At 34.6% G+C, this 15,935-nt stretch overlaps 2 protein-coding genes across 6 annotated transcripts; both read right to left on the bottom strand.

Annotated features, from left to right (window-relative positions):
- Window positions 1-2,227: 2,227 nt before the first annotated feature.
- On the bottom strand, window positions 2,228-4,922 carry LOC126716465 (protein GOLVEN 6-like). The gene is made up of 4 exons (XM_050417292.1): window positions 4,471-4,922; window positions 4,321-4,388; window positions 4,164-4,218; window positions 2,228-2,667 (listed from the first exon to the last, which is right to left on the bottom strand). Exons 1-4 carry the CDS (start codon window positions 4,568-4,570, stop codon window positions 2,489-2,491), a joined length of 402 nt encoding a protein of 133 aa, XP_050273249.1. The 5' UTR covers window positions 4,571-4,922; the 3' UTR covers window positions 2,228-2,488.
- Window positions 4,923-9,445: 4,523 nt separating this feature from the next.
- On the bottom strand, window positions 9,446-15,282 carry LOC126719082 (uncharacterized). 5 transcript variants are annotated; one of them, XM_050421645.1, is made up of 6 exons: window positions 14,859-15,282; window positions 14,235-14,353; window positions 12,751-12,860; window positions 11,024-11,862; window positions 9,865-10,553; window positions 9,446-9,773 (listed from the first exon to the last, which is right to left on the bottom strand). In XM_050421645.1, the coding sequence occupies exons 3-6, from the start codon at window positions 12,758-12,760 to the stop codon at window positions 9,665-9,667; spliced, it is 1,647 nt and encodes a 548-aa protein (XP_050277602.1). In that variant the 5' UTR covers window positions 12,761-12,860; window positions 14,235-14,353; window positions 14,859-15,282; the 3' UTR covers window positions 9,446-9,664. The 5 variants fall into 5 exon arrangements, with proteins under 5 accessions (XP_050277602.1, XP_050277604.1, XP_050277603.1 ...); XM_050421647.1 differs by having other exon boundaries at window positions 14,235-14,322; XM_050421646.1 differs by having other exon boundaries at window positions 14,864-15,282.
- Window positions 15,283-15,935: the final 653 nt, after the last annotated feature.

The following is a 15,935-nucleotide window of genomic DNA, read 5'->3' as shown; positions in this document are numbered from 1 at the left end:
GCATTTCTTTTCCACAGGGCTAGCTCTTTCTTATCATGCCATATGTTCAATTTATAAATTAATTATTTGTCCAAACAGGTGAGGAACATAGGAAATTTGTTGAGACGTGTCAGTTAGGTGAAAAGTGGAAGAAGATGAAGGAGAAGAAGAGTTGGGAAGCCATAAGAATGATAGGCTCTAATACCAAATTCAACTGCACTAGATTTGATAAATTTGTCACTCACATAATCTGCTGAGTGTTGTATGTATATATTTATAGTGTATATAGGAGATACGGGTAGGTTAATAGGGAGAAGCTTCTCTTAAAGTTTTGAATACCTCATGGGTGGGAAATTTATAAGTGGAATCTATATTCTAACAATATCATATATGCAAAGAATTAGTTTCTTTCCTTTCAAATATTTGAACCCAATGCCTTATTCATGTTTAAGAAAGAGATACTACTTGATTTCTTTTTTTAGGCTAATCAATCTAAATTCACACATTGTGAGTCATCGATACTTTATGTCAAACATAGAAAATTATAACCTGAAATTTTCTTCGAGAACTCTTATAGCTTTGATTCGTAATCTTTATTGGGGTTGCACTAGCAAATTTAGTGAATCTTAAAGTTATGAATGGATTTAAGTTTATGAAATAAACAAGTCACCTATATAGTTGCAGCATGAGTCATATAGCTGGGTGAAAGATTTCAGTCCCAATATTCTTCAAGTGATTCTTATAGTATTAGTGTTAGTGAATAGTGAGTGAGGTGGACTTATAAATTGGGTTAGAGCAATCCCATTAGTCAATGTAAAATAAAAAAAGTTGTGAGTTTTATACATTTTTGTTAAAAAAACTACTTACAGATCTATAATACTATTCATAAACAAAAATGTTACATGTATATTTACATGGTTACTGTGACTTTGCATTTTAATATTTTATTAGTTTTTTCTCTCACCATTAGACCTCCACGCTCTCTCTCTTCACTCTTCTACTACATCTCTTCTTTTCCATCTCACTCTCTCTCTACAATCGATCAATCCATCCACTCACTTACACAACCCAACACCACCCAACAACCACCACGACCACAACATTACAATACATAATAATCTGACCTCAAAATCAACAAAAAATCAAACACACCCACACACAAACACACAAATATATATATATATATATAGAGAGAGAGAGAGAGAGAGAGAGAGAGAGAGAGAGAGAGAGAGAGAGAGCACTGTCGTGAACTTGTGGTTGTGGGTCAGTGCTTGGGGGTCAACTGGAACATGTCTCAGTGCTTGTGAAGGAGGTTGGAGTTTATGGGTCGACTGGAATGAGTTTCTGTGCTTGACACTGCTTGTGGAGATGGATGCTTGTGGCGGCTTGGGATTTGAACAAAGGGAGAGGCAATCTAACCGTGAGGGAGAGGTGATCTGAGCAAAGAAGAAGAAGAAATGGTGGCGGCGGCGAAGAGAGAAGAAATAGATTGTGGGTTTGGATAAGAGAGGGGTGAGAGGTGAGACCGTGAGAGAGTGATTAGTTCTGAAAGTTAGTGTGTTTTTACTTTTAGATGTGAGAGGAGAGAGAGAGAGATATTAAATGAAAATACTAATAAAAAGAGAACAATACCGATTATATATATAAGATAAAAGTATATAATAGGTAAATTGATGTGAATATTTTTTTGAAGTAGTTGTGTAAAATAGAAAAAAAAAAAAATTCTTAATATAAAATAGACAAAAACTTTTAAATTAAAAAGACTGATGCTAATGCTCATAGGAATGGGTAATCCTAAGTCTCATGCCCCATATTCACACAATAAAATATGCAAATTAAACTAGCTAGAGAACATGCAAACACGATTGTCTGGTAATTAGAATGGGTGAGCAGGAGTCCATGATTAAATAATTGGAATGCTCAAATCTATTAGAGGGTCAAACATTCGTACTACTAGCATGCCATAGAAAGGTGTTCCCTCTCGATGGTAACAACAAAGTCCAAAAGTACATCACATGTGCCAAAATGTATGGCGTGACAACGTAACGTAGGGTTTAATACCGAGGTTGAAACTCGAACGTCTCCCACTTCCACTTCCCATCAATCAATACAATACAAATTAAACTTGTTTACTATAATCAAGCACGTACTGTTGGTTTCCAACTAATACAAACGTGTTTGTAACTCGTGAGACTGTGGGGTTCGGGTTTGTGAGCCCAATATTTGACTAGTATTTAGAAAAAAAAAGTTGATCGATAAGACAAATATAGAATTAACTTGTACGCACCGGTAGGGGTACGTAGGGTCCTTTTGTGGGGTTTTAAAACAAAATCTTAGAATTTTGCTCCGTAATGTCGGCCACAATACACAATAGAAGAAGACACATTCCTCAATTCCCTAATTACTTTTGCCAAAACTGTATCCAAAAAGTGACTTAAGTAGCTTGTTGATCTGTACTTGTACTCTGGGAATGAAATCCGATACCCTTGACTCAGCTTGATCCCATGTTTCATGGAGTAACCGGCATGGACTTGTTATGTATGGGAGGTCTTCTTCTAACACTGGAATAATCCATTGTATAAAACTCTGACTCACCTGCACCTCTTTCCACCCATTCTCTCCATGTCCCTTTGTTTCCATGCACCACATTATTAACTTGCTCCTTGTTGTTATGCTTTGCCTGCTTACCTGGACGTGTCCCATCAAATAATTAGTAATTAAAACATGTCGCTGAACCATGTTTAGCACATAATTAATTAGATATTGTTACATGAGAATTGGCACTTTTCTACATTTTACTCATCTTAAACGTCAATATCAATAAAAAATGTAGACAGTGTGCGTAAGATTATGGAAGTTGTTAAATATTAGCATTGATACACCATGTTGAATATGCTAATATAGATGCAGAAGCGAAAGCATAAAGTATAAAACACAATAACACACGAAAGTTACACGGAGGAAACCCTAAAGGGCTACATCAATAATATATTATAGTGTAGTACAAATCCTGTGTTACAATGAATCATAACATGTGTATATATAGTAGACTAAACCCTAGACTAATAGACTTCTAGTATAAGTAGGAGACTTGGCTTGCACACAAAGTAGAATTAGGCTTGGACCTATGCTAATGGGCTAATATATCTCTAACAGAAGTAATGTATATCAACCAGTGTGACAGTTTAGTCACATATGCGTAAGAGTATTACTATAAATTTTTATGAGATTTATTAATGTGTGCCCTTAAAACATATATTAGTAATTCATTTTAGAAAACATTTTATAGAAAAACAAAAAGATAATTCATTGTTTTAATAATTTTTTCAATTTCTCATAAAAACTTTTTCAAAATGAATAGTTAATGTGACCCAACTTTTATACTACCTTCTTAACATTTTGTTATTGGTGTATTAATTTCTTTTTACCTAACCCGTAAAAAGGTGTTAAGTTTTTGGAAGAAGTTAGTTATTTGAAAAGTATTGTTTAGAAGCTGAAACCGAAAGTACTAGCTTAAGTTAATTTTATTTTCTTTCATCAAATAGCCTAAAAAAAAGTTGCAAGCTAGCTACAAAAACTGCATCTGTTCTGCTTCTAAAATAACTAATTAATAAGAAACCAGAAACGTAATACTACTGCTAATCCTCCAAATTAATACTGAAGAACTAATTTGCAAGCTAGCTACAAAAACTGCATCTGTTCTGCTTCTAAAATAACTAGCTAATAATATATGTCTTCGGGAACGAAGCATTTGGTCAATAGAGAAAAAAATAAGGGAGAAAATAAAAGGGGTTGCTCGAGTAGGAGGAAATATTCAACAATTTCATTTGTGAACTCCAGAGCCCTGTACAAGGTGCACCATATCAGAATGAGGCCCTCTTATATACTCATAATAGAAAGGCCAAGAAATGCTATTTGCAAATCTAATATTGCAAGAATATTCATGTCAAGGCTACGAAAAAATCCTACTGTAAATTTTTTGTGCACCTGAGAAAAGGTTACTACTTTGATGCTATTAAATAGAAGCCTAGGGTCACTGTTTCTTACATTACATATATATATATATATATATCCCATATTGCCATAGCTTTGTTTTCCAACGCTTTCCCTCTATGATGACAAAGCTATGTAACTTTTATATATAGGGAATTTTATTTTGTGATATAAATTAAGTAGGTGATCACCTGCAACATATTCCTCATTGTATGATGTGGAATCTTGACCTCCATATTCTTTAACCTGTTTCTCAGCGAAGTAAGAGAGGAATTAAGTTAAGAAACATATAGAGATGTCTAATAATCAAATAACAAGATTTTTCGATTCTCTCAAATGGGTTCTTACCGTTACTTCCTCAAAGAGTCTGAGCTTTCTTGGTAGTGCAGGGAGAGAATAATGCTGGAGTTCATTGGCTGCCAGCAGTAATGCAAAGTAATGAGATCATAAACCTTAAAAGAGAGGAAGAGTATTAGTGGAGAGAGAGAGAGATTGTACCCCTTTCATGTGATGGTTGCACCTGAATTTGTAAAGAAGCAGATGGTGTTAGCAAAGCCAAGAGGACAAAACACAGCGTAGTCATAACTATCAGCTCCATTACTTACTAGCTAGCTAGGAGGCTTGCATGAAAAACTTATATGGGATTGATTCTATATCAAACAGGGGAGGAAATGGGTTTGATTTATATCCACCAACTCATCAAGGGAGCACAGCCACGAGAGAGACAGAGAGGGGGGGCATACACAAAACACAAAATAGAGAGTTCCAAAACAAGTACATGGAAATCTCATCCCTTTTTAGAAGGCTTCACGTCTTTGGGGTTGGTTTTATCACCTAATCTTGTAGGGCCCTCAGTTTCTATCATGCTAATTTATGTGAAGGACGAACAACAGCTCAATTTTTCTTTGCCCAAATGGTGAAAGAAAATATTTGATAATTCCATGGTGATGTGCTTCAAAATAATCTTCCTGGCCTCTACTTTTTCTTATCTAAAAGGGACTAGGCCACCTCATGTGTCCTTGAATTATTTTAATAGTCACTTATGTCCTTTTATGCTTTAGGGGTACTGTAAGTAAGAAATTAAGAATTGTATATCACCTTTACACTCCCAAGTCCAACAACTGGCAATTAGAAACCCTACTTTCAGGGGTAATGACATAACACCATGTTTTGTGTTTACCAGGTAAGTTGAACTTGAATACTCCAAGAAAGTTCATTAGGTATATAGTAAGTTATAGGGTTTAGTTTGGCTCCAAAATGAATTACTTAAGTGAATAAAAATACTAATAAATTGAAGTAATTATTTAATATTCTAGGAATATAGACATGATATTTCCTCATCTCACATAATAGTAGGGATCATTAACTAAATTTATAATGGAATTCACAATTCAGATAAGAATAAAGAGTATTATAATTATGAGTACCTAATAACTTTCAATAAATTGTTGTTGTTTCTTTAGTAATTCAGGTAATCATTTTCCTTGTTTTACTTAATATCCAATATTATATAACTAGAGCTAACATTTGGATATCTAGTCTGTTAGAATATGTTAGGATATTGCAAATAATATGTAGTTCATGTTTTACTATGGGTTATCGTAATTTTATAATCATGATTTTAGGACTACCATTCTAAACCTAACATATTCCTTTATATATATTCTTTACACGACGTTCATTGTTATATATATTTTTAATAAAGCAAAGATATGGTCACTCATGGCTTTCCACTGTGAATCATGTAATTCATCAAGCTATATTACGTTAAATTCTCTTGCTTTCGCTCTTGCTCTATAATTCATAGCCAAGTTCTCTATTCCTTTGATATAGTCACTCATAGGGATGACAATTTTGCCCCGTCTTACTTGACTTGTACCCCACACAGGTTTTCCCCTCCCCACAAAGGTGATGTGGTGGGGATGAAGTAAGATTTTAGCCTCACACCATGGGGCAATGCGAGGATGGATTTAGACTTTTTAGACTCACCCTGCCTTATACCCGCCCTGCATTGATAAATTTTATAATTGTAAACTTTTCATACCCTAAAACTCTACTATTTAAACAAATATATCAATATTAGCTTATTTTATTCTACTCAACGTGACTCTCTGCGTCTATTTTGTTATTTGTTATACTATAAGATTTTTGTTTTTACTATGATATTATCTTATTGAACACTTGGATAATATTATTAAGCTTTTGCTAAAAATTAGTTTGATTTGATGAGATAATAATTTAGTTGTAATTTCAATTATATTTTTATTAATGAAACATGTTTTACTAAAAAAAAAATTGTAATAGTTAATAGTTTCAATTTTTTCTATTTTATCAAGTTAATAGTTTCTTTTATTAGGGAAAAAAATCTTTCACACAAGTCAGTTTATAAAAACACAGTGGGTAAAATTCAGTGTGAAAGAAAGAGTGCCCTTTTTATTATTGTCATCTACATATCTTTCATTTTATTTTACCAACCAAAGGTAGGCAACAGCTTAACTTCTGCTCGAATTAATTACATGAATTTCGAATCACAAATTTAAAATGTTTTCTTGCATTTGCTCCTAGACTTCTCCTCGAATTCCTCCGGGAAAAACGACTGTATGTATGTGTATAACAGGTCCTTTTCATGAGCAAAGACGAGTAGATGAATTCAGTTACTAAACATTTAAAATAGTAGTCAATTATTAGCCTACCAAATGTCTTCAACAAATCAAGTTACACTGGCTTTTGAAAAACACTTAGAATTACCAGCCTTCTACATATATCTGCTTATATTCATTCCTGTCCCTTTTTCACATGGCAAAGAATTGAAGATTATTACAAAGTGTTGGATTGTTGAACCTACTTCCCTCTTTTAAGCAAATTTTGGTACGTTTGGCTGAGCTTCTTCTTTTTTTAAGAAAATAAATTGTCTCAAAGTACAACTTATATCTTAAAAAAAAAAAAAAATACTTAAGCAAATAATCGAAATTACCATTTTCCTTAGACAAGTTTCAACCCACTTTTATTTTATGAGCCCAACTCCCCCTTCTTTGTTGCACTAAACTCTTCGCTTCCAACGGCCCTGTGAAGTTCCAGAATTTCCTCAATCTTTTGTGGCATTTGGTGATGATAGAACAATGCGAGGGGGACAAAATTGCTATGGTTGTCACAGTTGCTTTCAATAGCGTTCTCACTTCTCACTGTCTTGATGAATATGGGGCTGCAAATTAGTCCTAACAGTTCCTATTCAGGACTTTGAGGCCAAATGGATTCCTCCCTCGGCTCCATTTTTCAAGATTAACGTTGATGGGCTGTTTTCACTGCACAGAAGGAAGCAGGCTTGGAAGTTCTTAGCCATTGAGTCTTAGGCTAAGGCTTTGGTTTTCAGTTTGCCAGAGATGTGGGAGAATCCAAGAGTTTGTCATTGAAGGTGACTCTTTAATTATTTCTCAGGCATTAGGCGAGCAAACTCCTTCCCCTTCCTCTTTGGCCCCAATAATCTATGGCATGATGTCTTCCATCCATGGGTTATGTTGAGTTGAGTTTTTGCAGGCAAGGTCATAGATCTGCACACTTAGTAGTAAAACATGCTTTAGGCATTGATGATTTCTCCGCTTGGAATGAAAAGCATCATTGTTTCTTAGAACAAGTTCTTTACTAGGATGTAATTTCAATTTTTCATTCTAAATAAAGTTCATAGTCTTCCAATAAAAATTATTAAAAAAAAAAAATCAAAGCACGGTGCAATGACATCATTAGGAAAATAATTTTAGTAGCCTATGAGAACCGATTCCCCACTTAATGAATGCCTAGAGCTTTTTGAGTATATGATTATAAGAAAAATTCCAATATCAAATACTGACAAGAGGTTCCAAATTCTGAACCTCATAATACTCATAAGACCTTAGGGACTACTAGTATTAAGTGAACCACAAGGTTCTAAAAACTTTATTCTTCTAGTTGTGGGTTAACTTGGTGCATGAATCGTCCTTTTTGTCGCTACTACCATCAAGAAATACTTCAAACATGGTTTGTAATTCTACAGCAAAAGGGCCTGAGAACTTAAAAGTCTAACCTAGTTTGTAGTTGTGGTCCTTAACTTATTTTTCTATGTACTTCAAACACTCTTTTTTTGAAGTGGACAAAATTTACCTCCAATTTAAATTAATCCCCTCTAACTCATTATGTGGCGATTTATAAAATTATTTATGTGTATATTATTTAAACAAGTCACATGATTCATTAAAAAATTTATATGACTAAAACTACACATGAATAGTCTCTTCAATCCCCAAATAACTAGTTATAGGAAAATAACTTCAATTTGGTTTGGAGCTAACTTTTTCCTTTTTAAGTATATTTATTTACTTTCAAAAAATCAAACAAATAATAATTCAAACCTTTTGTCTTTGCTAAAAATAAAAAATAAAATAAAAAAGCCATTGTCTTGAAAAATATATCTTAAACCATAGTACTAGAAAGCGAGGGAGAATATCTACTATGAAACATGATACTGATACATTCAACTTAAAAAAGGACACAATATCAATCTACTCAAGTTTCCCACTCTTGGTTCGAACTTTTGACAACACTAGGTGCAACCCACCCTTGGCTTCCCTTAATTCTAACAGAGGGAGGGGAGAGTAGAGAAGGATAGGGGAAGGTAGCCAGAATGTGCTAAAATTAAGAATATTCTTAGTTACCTTTCCTTCTCTTTTTCCCTTTACTCTCTCTTCTCTTCTCCCTCCATCCAAACATATGGACATACAGGTAGAGATGAGGGGTCGATTTGGGAGACACCACCTCTGTGGACAATACATGTACAATTGCTCTTGCGTTAACTTTCGAGTAGCTACTTTCCATAGCCTAGAGCTAGTTGAAGTTTAAATAATACTCCAACTGCATATTAGGATTTGCATTATTTCAAATTGTATTCATCTTTGCTTTAGTCTCAAGTTGTATTTAGATAAGCATTTGTTCTTATTTTTTAGGATTAGATTTTAATGGTTATCTCATTCTTGGCCATTTATATAGGTTGAAGGCATTAATAAGAATTAAGCAGAAAATTAACTCTTAAATGTCTTTCTTATCATATAGAGCTTCATTTACTAGGTAAGAGTGGATAATTGAATCCCAGCACAAATACCATCACACAGGATAGGGATGCCAACCGGGGTCTAGAGCTGCTGTTAAGAGCCAGTTCAAAAGAATGACAGGAAAAGAAAAAAAAAATTAAAAGTTGCTTGATTCCAAACGCTTTAAGATTTAGGGAACTTCGCTTCATATTGAATTGTTAACAATGGATAGGAACTTTACTGCAGGGATGTCTAACAATAGTTACAGTGTACCCCATTCACCTTAAATTGGTCAGAAATATGCGGATGAAAACTTTTCGTGGAGGACTAGGTCTATGGCTAACTGATAAAGTTATATTGCACTCCATCAATTAACTATTTGAAACCTTAAAGTTTAATTTGTTACACTAACTACGTCATAGAAAAATTAGATTCAGATAATGAAAAAATATAGGACATTGCTTACATCTCAGCTGGCATGCATGGGGCCAAACTCAATGCATGACACTAAGAACCTACTGCACAATACACACCACGCCAGAAAAGAGGATGTATATATTTATAAAATTAGAGAAGGGTAAATTTTGAATGATGTATAAAATTAGATTCTAGACCTATGGATAGAGAAGAAGCATTTAGAATCTACAGCAAAGAAGGCCCTGCCTCCAACCTCTATGCTTTCGGAAGCGCCTCCGGTCAGCTTTTGCCATTCTAACCGGACTACTATTCCATTCGGACTGTAATCTGTAGGCATGATAAGCAAATACAAGGTGTTATGGATTTGGATATATAGAGACAATAAATAACCAGAGGTAAGGAGTATAAAGTTAATTACACAGGAAAGGCAAAGGAACGAGTGCTGGTTGTGCTGCTATCTGATCGAAGAGAGACGCTGCCAGAATAAGTGACTGGCCCAGAGAAGTTTATAAGACTTGATAAAGTACCTACTGCAGAGAAACTTTCCTCTCCCTGACTGGCCGCGGAAAAACTTACCTCTCCCTGACTATGTTGAAGTTGCCTTGAAACTGTCTGGGTATCAGAAATTCCATTTTCAAGCTCTGACATCTTTTTTGTTTCAAGACCACTGTCACCATTTTCAAGACTCAACTTTCTTCCACTGACTGCAGGTGCTATAGAGTCAAAATCAAAAGTGATGCTGCCATTTTCAACCTTACTATTGTAATATAACTCATTGGAGATACCGCTACCGTTTGTTTCTTCCACTGCAGAAACCTTAGTAGGGCTTGATGACATTGCATCCCCATTGTCATTGTTTGATTCTTCTGCTGAAGAGACCAAATCAGGGCTTGCCAACATTTGATCCCCACTGCTATTGTTTAGTTCTTCCACTGCAGAAACCAAAGTTGTGCTTGCCAACACTGAACCCCCCCTGCTATTGTTTGATTCTTCACTGGCAGAAACCAAAGTTGAGTTTGCCAATATTGAATCCTCGCTACTATTGTTTGATTCTTCTGCAGCAGAAATCAAAACATGGTTTTCCAAGATTGCTTCTTCACCAGAAACCTGCATTTAAACCATTACAATCAGCATTGGACTTTGAAATGCCATCCTCTCTCAAGCGTAAACAATATTTCACCCAACAACAAACTGTAAGTTCCAACTTCTAGTGCCTGTCTATCCCACGATATGACCACTAATATGAACAATTTATGTTGTCATTGTTGGAGACTGAATGATTGCCACCTTCACATCATTAAAACATTTTATTATTATTTTAAGAGAAAAGGTTCATAGTATGGATTGAAATATTATGCAACAATGAGACCTATTTTATGCCCCAGATCTCATGCAAGTAGTTGTGTGCCAGAATCCCTGTCAATGAAATAATTTTCCATTGAAAGGAAGCTTTGTCCACTACCATGATAAGATGATAAACACTTTCAAGATAGTGGATCTTCACAAAGGTGTAAATCAGCTATTATTACCAGTTGTTTTGGTATATTGCACAAAAACTTTGGCTAAGAGATGAATACCTGGAAGGGCTGTTGTTCAACTTCATCATTGTTTGAAGACTTGTAGTGGGAAGTATATGTGCCCATATCTACAATTGGAAGCTTCCCTCCAGGCAAAAACATCTCTTTGGAGACATCATTCGCAATAGTATCAGTGCAGTCTTCCCCTGTTGTCATCAAATCCTTGGGATCACATTGATTAGCTGAATCCTTATTAGAATCATTTTCTGCTGAAAACTTCAAAGCATCTGGAATGGATGTATCAATATCTTCTTTTTCTTTCACCAGTTCTTTGTTTTTATCCTTCTCAGCAGGCAGAAAGATGCAAAGAGTTTTCTCATCTGTACCACTCTCAAACAGGATCTTCTCCTGGGAAGGCACTCCTTCATCAATGCAGATGTCTTTCACGACATGGTAAGTACTCTCTTTGTAGCAAACTGTCAACTCTGGCAGTTCACATTCCATAATGCTTTTGTCCATAACAACATCCGAGTCCTTGTCAAATGGTCCTGTTTCTCTGGAAGAATGAATAGGTGATGCAACAAAATCTCTGACCTTGTCTTGGTTTTCAATTTTTAAATCATCCATGCTCAGGGAGCAATCAAAGTTTGTTGCAGTCCAACCATCTCTGTCATCTAAGTCATATGGTAATCCTCCAGTACCCCTCTCAGTGCCCTTTAAGTCACATGAGAGCCTCTTTTGATTTTCCTTCATTATCAGGTTTCCTGACTTCATAGCAGTGTGTATAGCATTGTCATTGTATTCAAAAGGCTTAGAATCAGGCTTATGACCAAGAGTCGAATGGCAAAACACTGGTTCACTATCTGCAAGTACATTAATATGTGGAATGCCAGTGAATACTGAAACCAGGAACATAAATATAGTCATACACACATCATTCAGGTCCTGTATCATATTGAGGAACTTGAGTGCATAGAAAATAAATCCAGTGACAATTTAGAGCTTGAAAATTTAATTGATAGAACATTTAAAGACGCAATTAACTTAGGATAGAACAGTAAGCCCACAAGTTCTCAGCCAAACCATAAGTTATAATCACTCATCCTCTGACATATGAGGTATTAGTAATAGAAAAGGATGACCAAAAGCGACTATACATGACATATTTAACTTTACCGCCGTGTCAAGCAATATTCACCGCTAAATTCAATAAACGATGCATGGAATACAAGTACCTCTGAGAAGTCAAATTCCCAAGTGAATAGTCTATTCATCAAAGGAGATAAATTTAAGAATATAATTTATCAAGGTTCCTTGAATTCACAAAGAGGACTCGAGAATCCACCAGAAAAAAGAATAAGAAATAACTTCTATGAAGTCTTAGGGTGGCTAGGAGACCCTTAGAAAACCCAAATTCGTGTTAGGCACAAAATTGGGCTAAAAATAGGAAAATTCACCAAAAATTTATTCTTAAGCAGATCCTAATTCATACTTTACCATATAAGTACCCAATCTTGATTAAAATGCTCCCAAAAACTCTAAAATAAGTAAATAAAGCCCTATTCTAGAAAATCGAAAGTTGTTATTGACTTATTGTTGTTGTTCTTATTATATTCTATCCAACATCATAATATCACATATTAAACTTGCTCAAGCCACCCATGAGGCGGAGACAAACTTTTATAAGAGCTGCAAGCTGTAAGGATGAGAGGGGAAAAAAAGGAAATCCCAGATGTATGAGTTACACAAAAGAACAGAATCAAAGAAGAGGAAGATTGTGTTCTTACCAAGTTTCATGGTTTACATGAACTGGGAGAGGAGAGAAATTTCCAGAGTAACTGTGTTTGATATTAGAAGCTTACAACAATTCTGGTAGGTGCAAGAAACTGAAGTGATCCTGCTCATCAAACGCAAGACAATGTAGGAAAGTAATATTAAATAACCTTATTTTAAAAAATAAATAAATGCATAAAAAATTAACAATAGAGAAATCAATTGAACAATAAGATGTTCAAGTTCAAAAGGAGAAACAATTGGACCTCAATTGCTCTCTGCAATGAAAAAAAAAGCATTACCTAATATTATTTTCATACACTCTAAATAAACAAATTTAATGGTCTCACAAACTGAAAAAAAATAGTGCATATCCAAATGATACAACTGGACAGAACCAAGAATGTAAAACAAGGGTCAGAAACAAAACAGCAATGAAAACATCACGCTCCTAGAACTTGTTACGATCACATTATTGAAGTGCAAAGTTCCATGATGCTGGACATAACCACACACCCAAAACTATACCTAATCTTTAACAAAAAAGAGAAAGCATAGGTTACTATCATTGCTTTTATGATAATTAAAGTATATCTATTAATAGCCAATTCTCAGCTGAGCAGCCATGATAATAACTAAACACAAAAAAGACAGATGCAACTTGCTAAGTTTTTAACAAAAATAACACTGAAACATTATTAAATTAAGAGCAAAGCAGCGCTAATTTATGATTCTGGATTGGCTAAAAAATGGGTAAAGTACAGTTCCTTAGGTGAGTACACTAGGCACGCAATTAATATTAGTTCAATGTTATTTTTGTGTTTTATTGATGAATAAGAAACCTAATGTACTGCATCCAATGAACTGTAACAAAAATATTCTCCACAAAAACAAACACGTTTCCAATAAATTGCAACAAGAAAAGTGTTAACAGTAATAGAACAATTAAAATGATTCCATGGCACAGGGAAAAAAAAAACTATTGGCTAACTTTGTTCCTTTTCAAAAAATTTACCAATAATAAAATAAATAAATAACTTTCGGCTGATTGTGTGGAATCTAGAGCCCGTTTTCAATATACTAAAAGACAAGGAAAAGTTAAAAACTTTTAGAAAGCTTCTGTAAACTTTCAACAGCAAAATCATAACCCAATTCTTATTTTTTAATAATAAAGGATTATCTATGAAAAGGAGTTTGACACTAGGCTCTATGAAATTCCCACCGTATTTTTTGTCTGATAGCTCTGACTAGATCTAATTCATTGCAATTAAAAAAAAAAAAAAAAAAAAAAAAAAAAAAAAAAAAAACACCACCAAGAATAGAAATCCAAAAGGCCAACTAAGAAAAATCCCAGATGGGTTTCACTGTAAAAAACCAAAATTATAGAATTTCAGAGATCTGAATCGGATCCCAACAAACTCAGAGACCCAAAAGAGTAAAAAAGATAGAGATCAAACAAATAGAAGAAAGAAGTTGTTTTATAAAGTAAATGCAATACCTTTATGACCAGCGCTAGCTATATGGGACATGTAAGCAAGCCCTTTCTGTTTCTCACTTTCAGAACATACAATATCCACGAACTCTCACTACCTCCAAAAATCCAACAGTTCAAAAAATCTGAAAAACAACAACAACAACAACAGAGTTCTCTTTTGTTGGTAGAGAGAGAGAGAAAGAGACAAGTTTGGTTGATAGAGAAAAATAAAAAAGAATAAGAGATAGAAATAAAAGAGAATCAATATCAAAGGGAAAGCCGGCGAGTATTTGAAGAAGAAAGAGCAAAAGAAAGCAAAAAAGAGAAGAGTGGTGGTGATGGTGGAGGTGGTGGTGGGGGTGTTATTGTTAAGTAGCAAAAAGAAAAGAATAAATATAGCTGGGAGTATTTTTTTTTTTTTTTTATATAAATTAGAAAAGGTCTAAAAACTAAAAAGGTCAACTGGGGTGGGGAGAGGTCTCTCTCTCTCTCTGCAATTAATACTATTTCATATATAGAGAGATGTAGAGAGAGAGAGAGAGCAACAAAATAAAAGGCTCCCTAATTAAAAGCCTCAGTTTTTGCATTTAATTTCCCACCAATATCAAATCGTATTAGTATCTCTCACTTTCCAAAATTTGAACTCACCTCACCTCTGTGCATTTACCCCTTGTCTTTTCTTTTTTCTTTTTTTCCTATCATTCAATTTCCCGGAAAGTCCTTTTCCTCCACGCCAAACACCATAAGCCGAGAAACCCTTTTCGTTTTGAGGCCTTGTCCCTCTCCTTATCTAACAAAAGTCCAAACTTTATGTTGGAGAACCTGAGTTACATACAGCTTTCTCTCTCTCTCTCTCTCTCTCTCTCTCTCTCTTTGTCCGTCTGTGAAAAAAGTCAAAACCTGAATGAATGAGTAATGTGGGAACAGACTAGAGTTTTGTCTGTTTGTTTGTTTGATTTAACTATGGATGTTTGGTTGGCCGGAGAAAAAGGAAGGACGGGGGGAAATACACACAATCACAGAGACAGAGACAGAGAAAGAGAAAGAGAGAGAATTATTGGTCTGTTGAAACTTACTCTGTTGTTGTATAAATTATGTTTCATATATCTGCGACGACTCTCTCTCTCCAGCTCTGTCAGTTTCGAAAAAGAAAAAGAAAAAAAAAAAAAAATATATATATATATATATATATATATCTCAGAGCTGAAATGAGGTGAGGTGAGCTAGAGTTTGGACTTTGGATCCTTGCTCATTCACCAATGTGTTGGGATTTAGTATAACTTGCTCAATTGAGTCAATTTTGAGCTGGCCTGCCCTGTCTTCCTGCCCCTGGCCCTCTTTTTTTCTCTCTGTGTACTAGCTTTTTTTTTTTTTTTTTTTTAATTATATATTTGAAAATTCTTAGTTTACATATTTGCTATAATGTTGTTGTAAGAGCACTCACAGCAGTGGTGCTATATAGGTATAATGGTATTTTTTAGTTCTCAATCACAAAAAATCATGATGCAGCAATGGAGCTAAGGCTGCGTTTGTTTTGACTTCAAACGATTTCTGAAAATCCTTTTACATCTTTTTATTTGTTTGGTTGCGCATGGAAATAGAGTTTTTCGGGAAATCATTTACTTTGACCATAAAATTAAGGCCTTTGACCCGGAAAATGAATGCAGGTTCTGTTTTACCTTCAAATCATTTCCGGGCTCACAGGCGCAAAGAGAGAGAGAGAGA

Source organism: Quercus robur, chromosome 3 (genome assembly GCF_932294415.1).
Source record: "Quercus robur chromosome 3, dhQueRobu3.1, whole genome shotgun sequence".
Classification (NCBI taxonomy): domain Eukaryota; kingdom Viridiplantae; phylum Streptophyta; class Magnoliopsida; order Fagales; family Fagaceae; genus Quercus; species Quercus robur.
The sequence above is the reverse complement of the archived record's forward strand: the minus strand, read 5'-3'. Positions and strand labels throughout refer to the sequence as shown.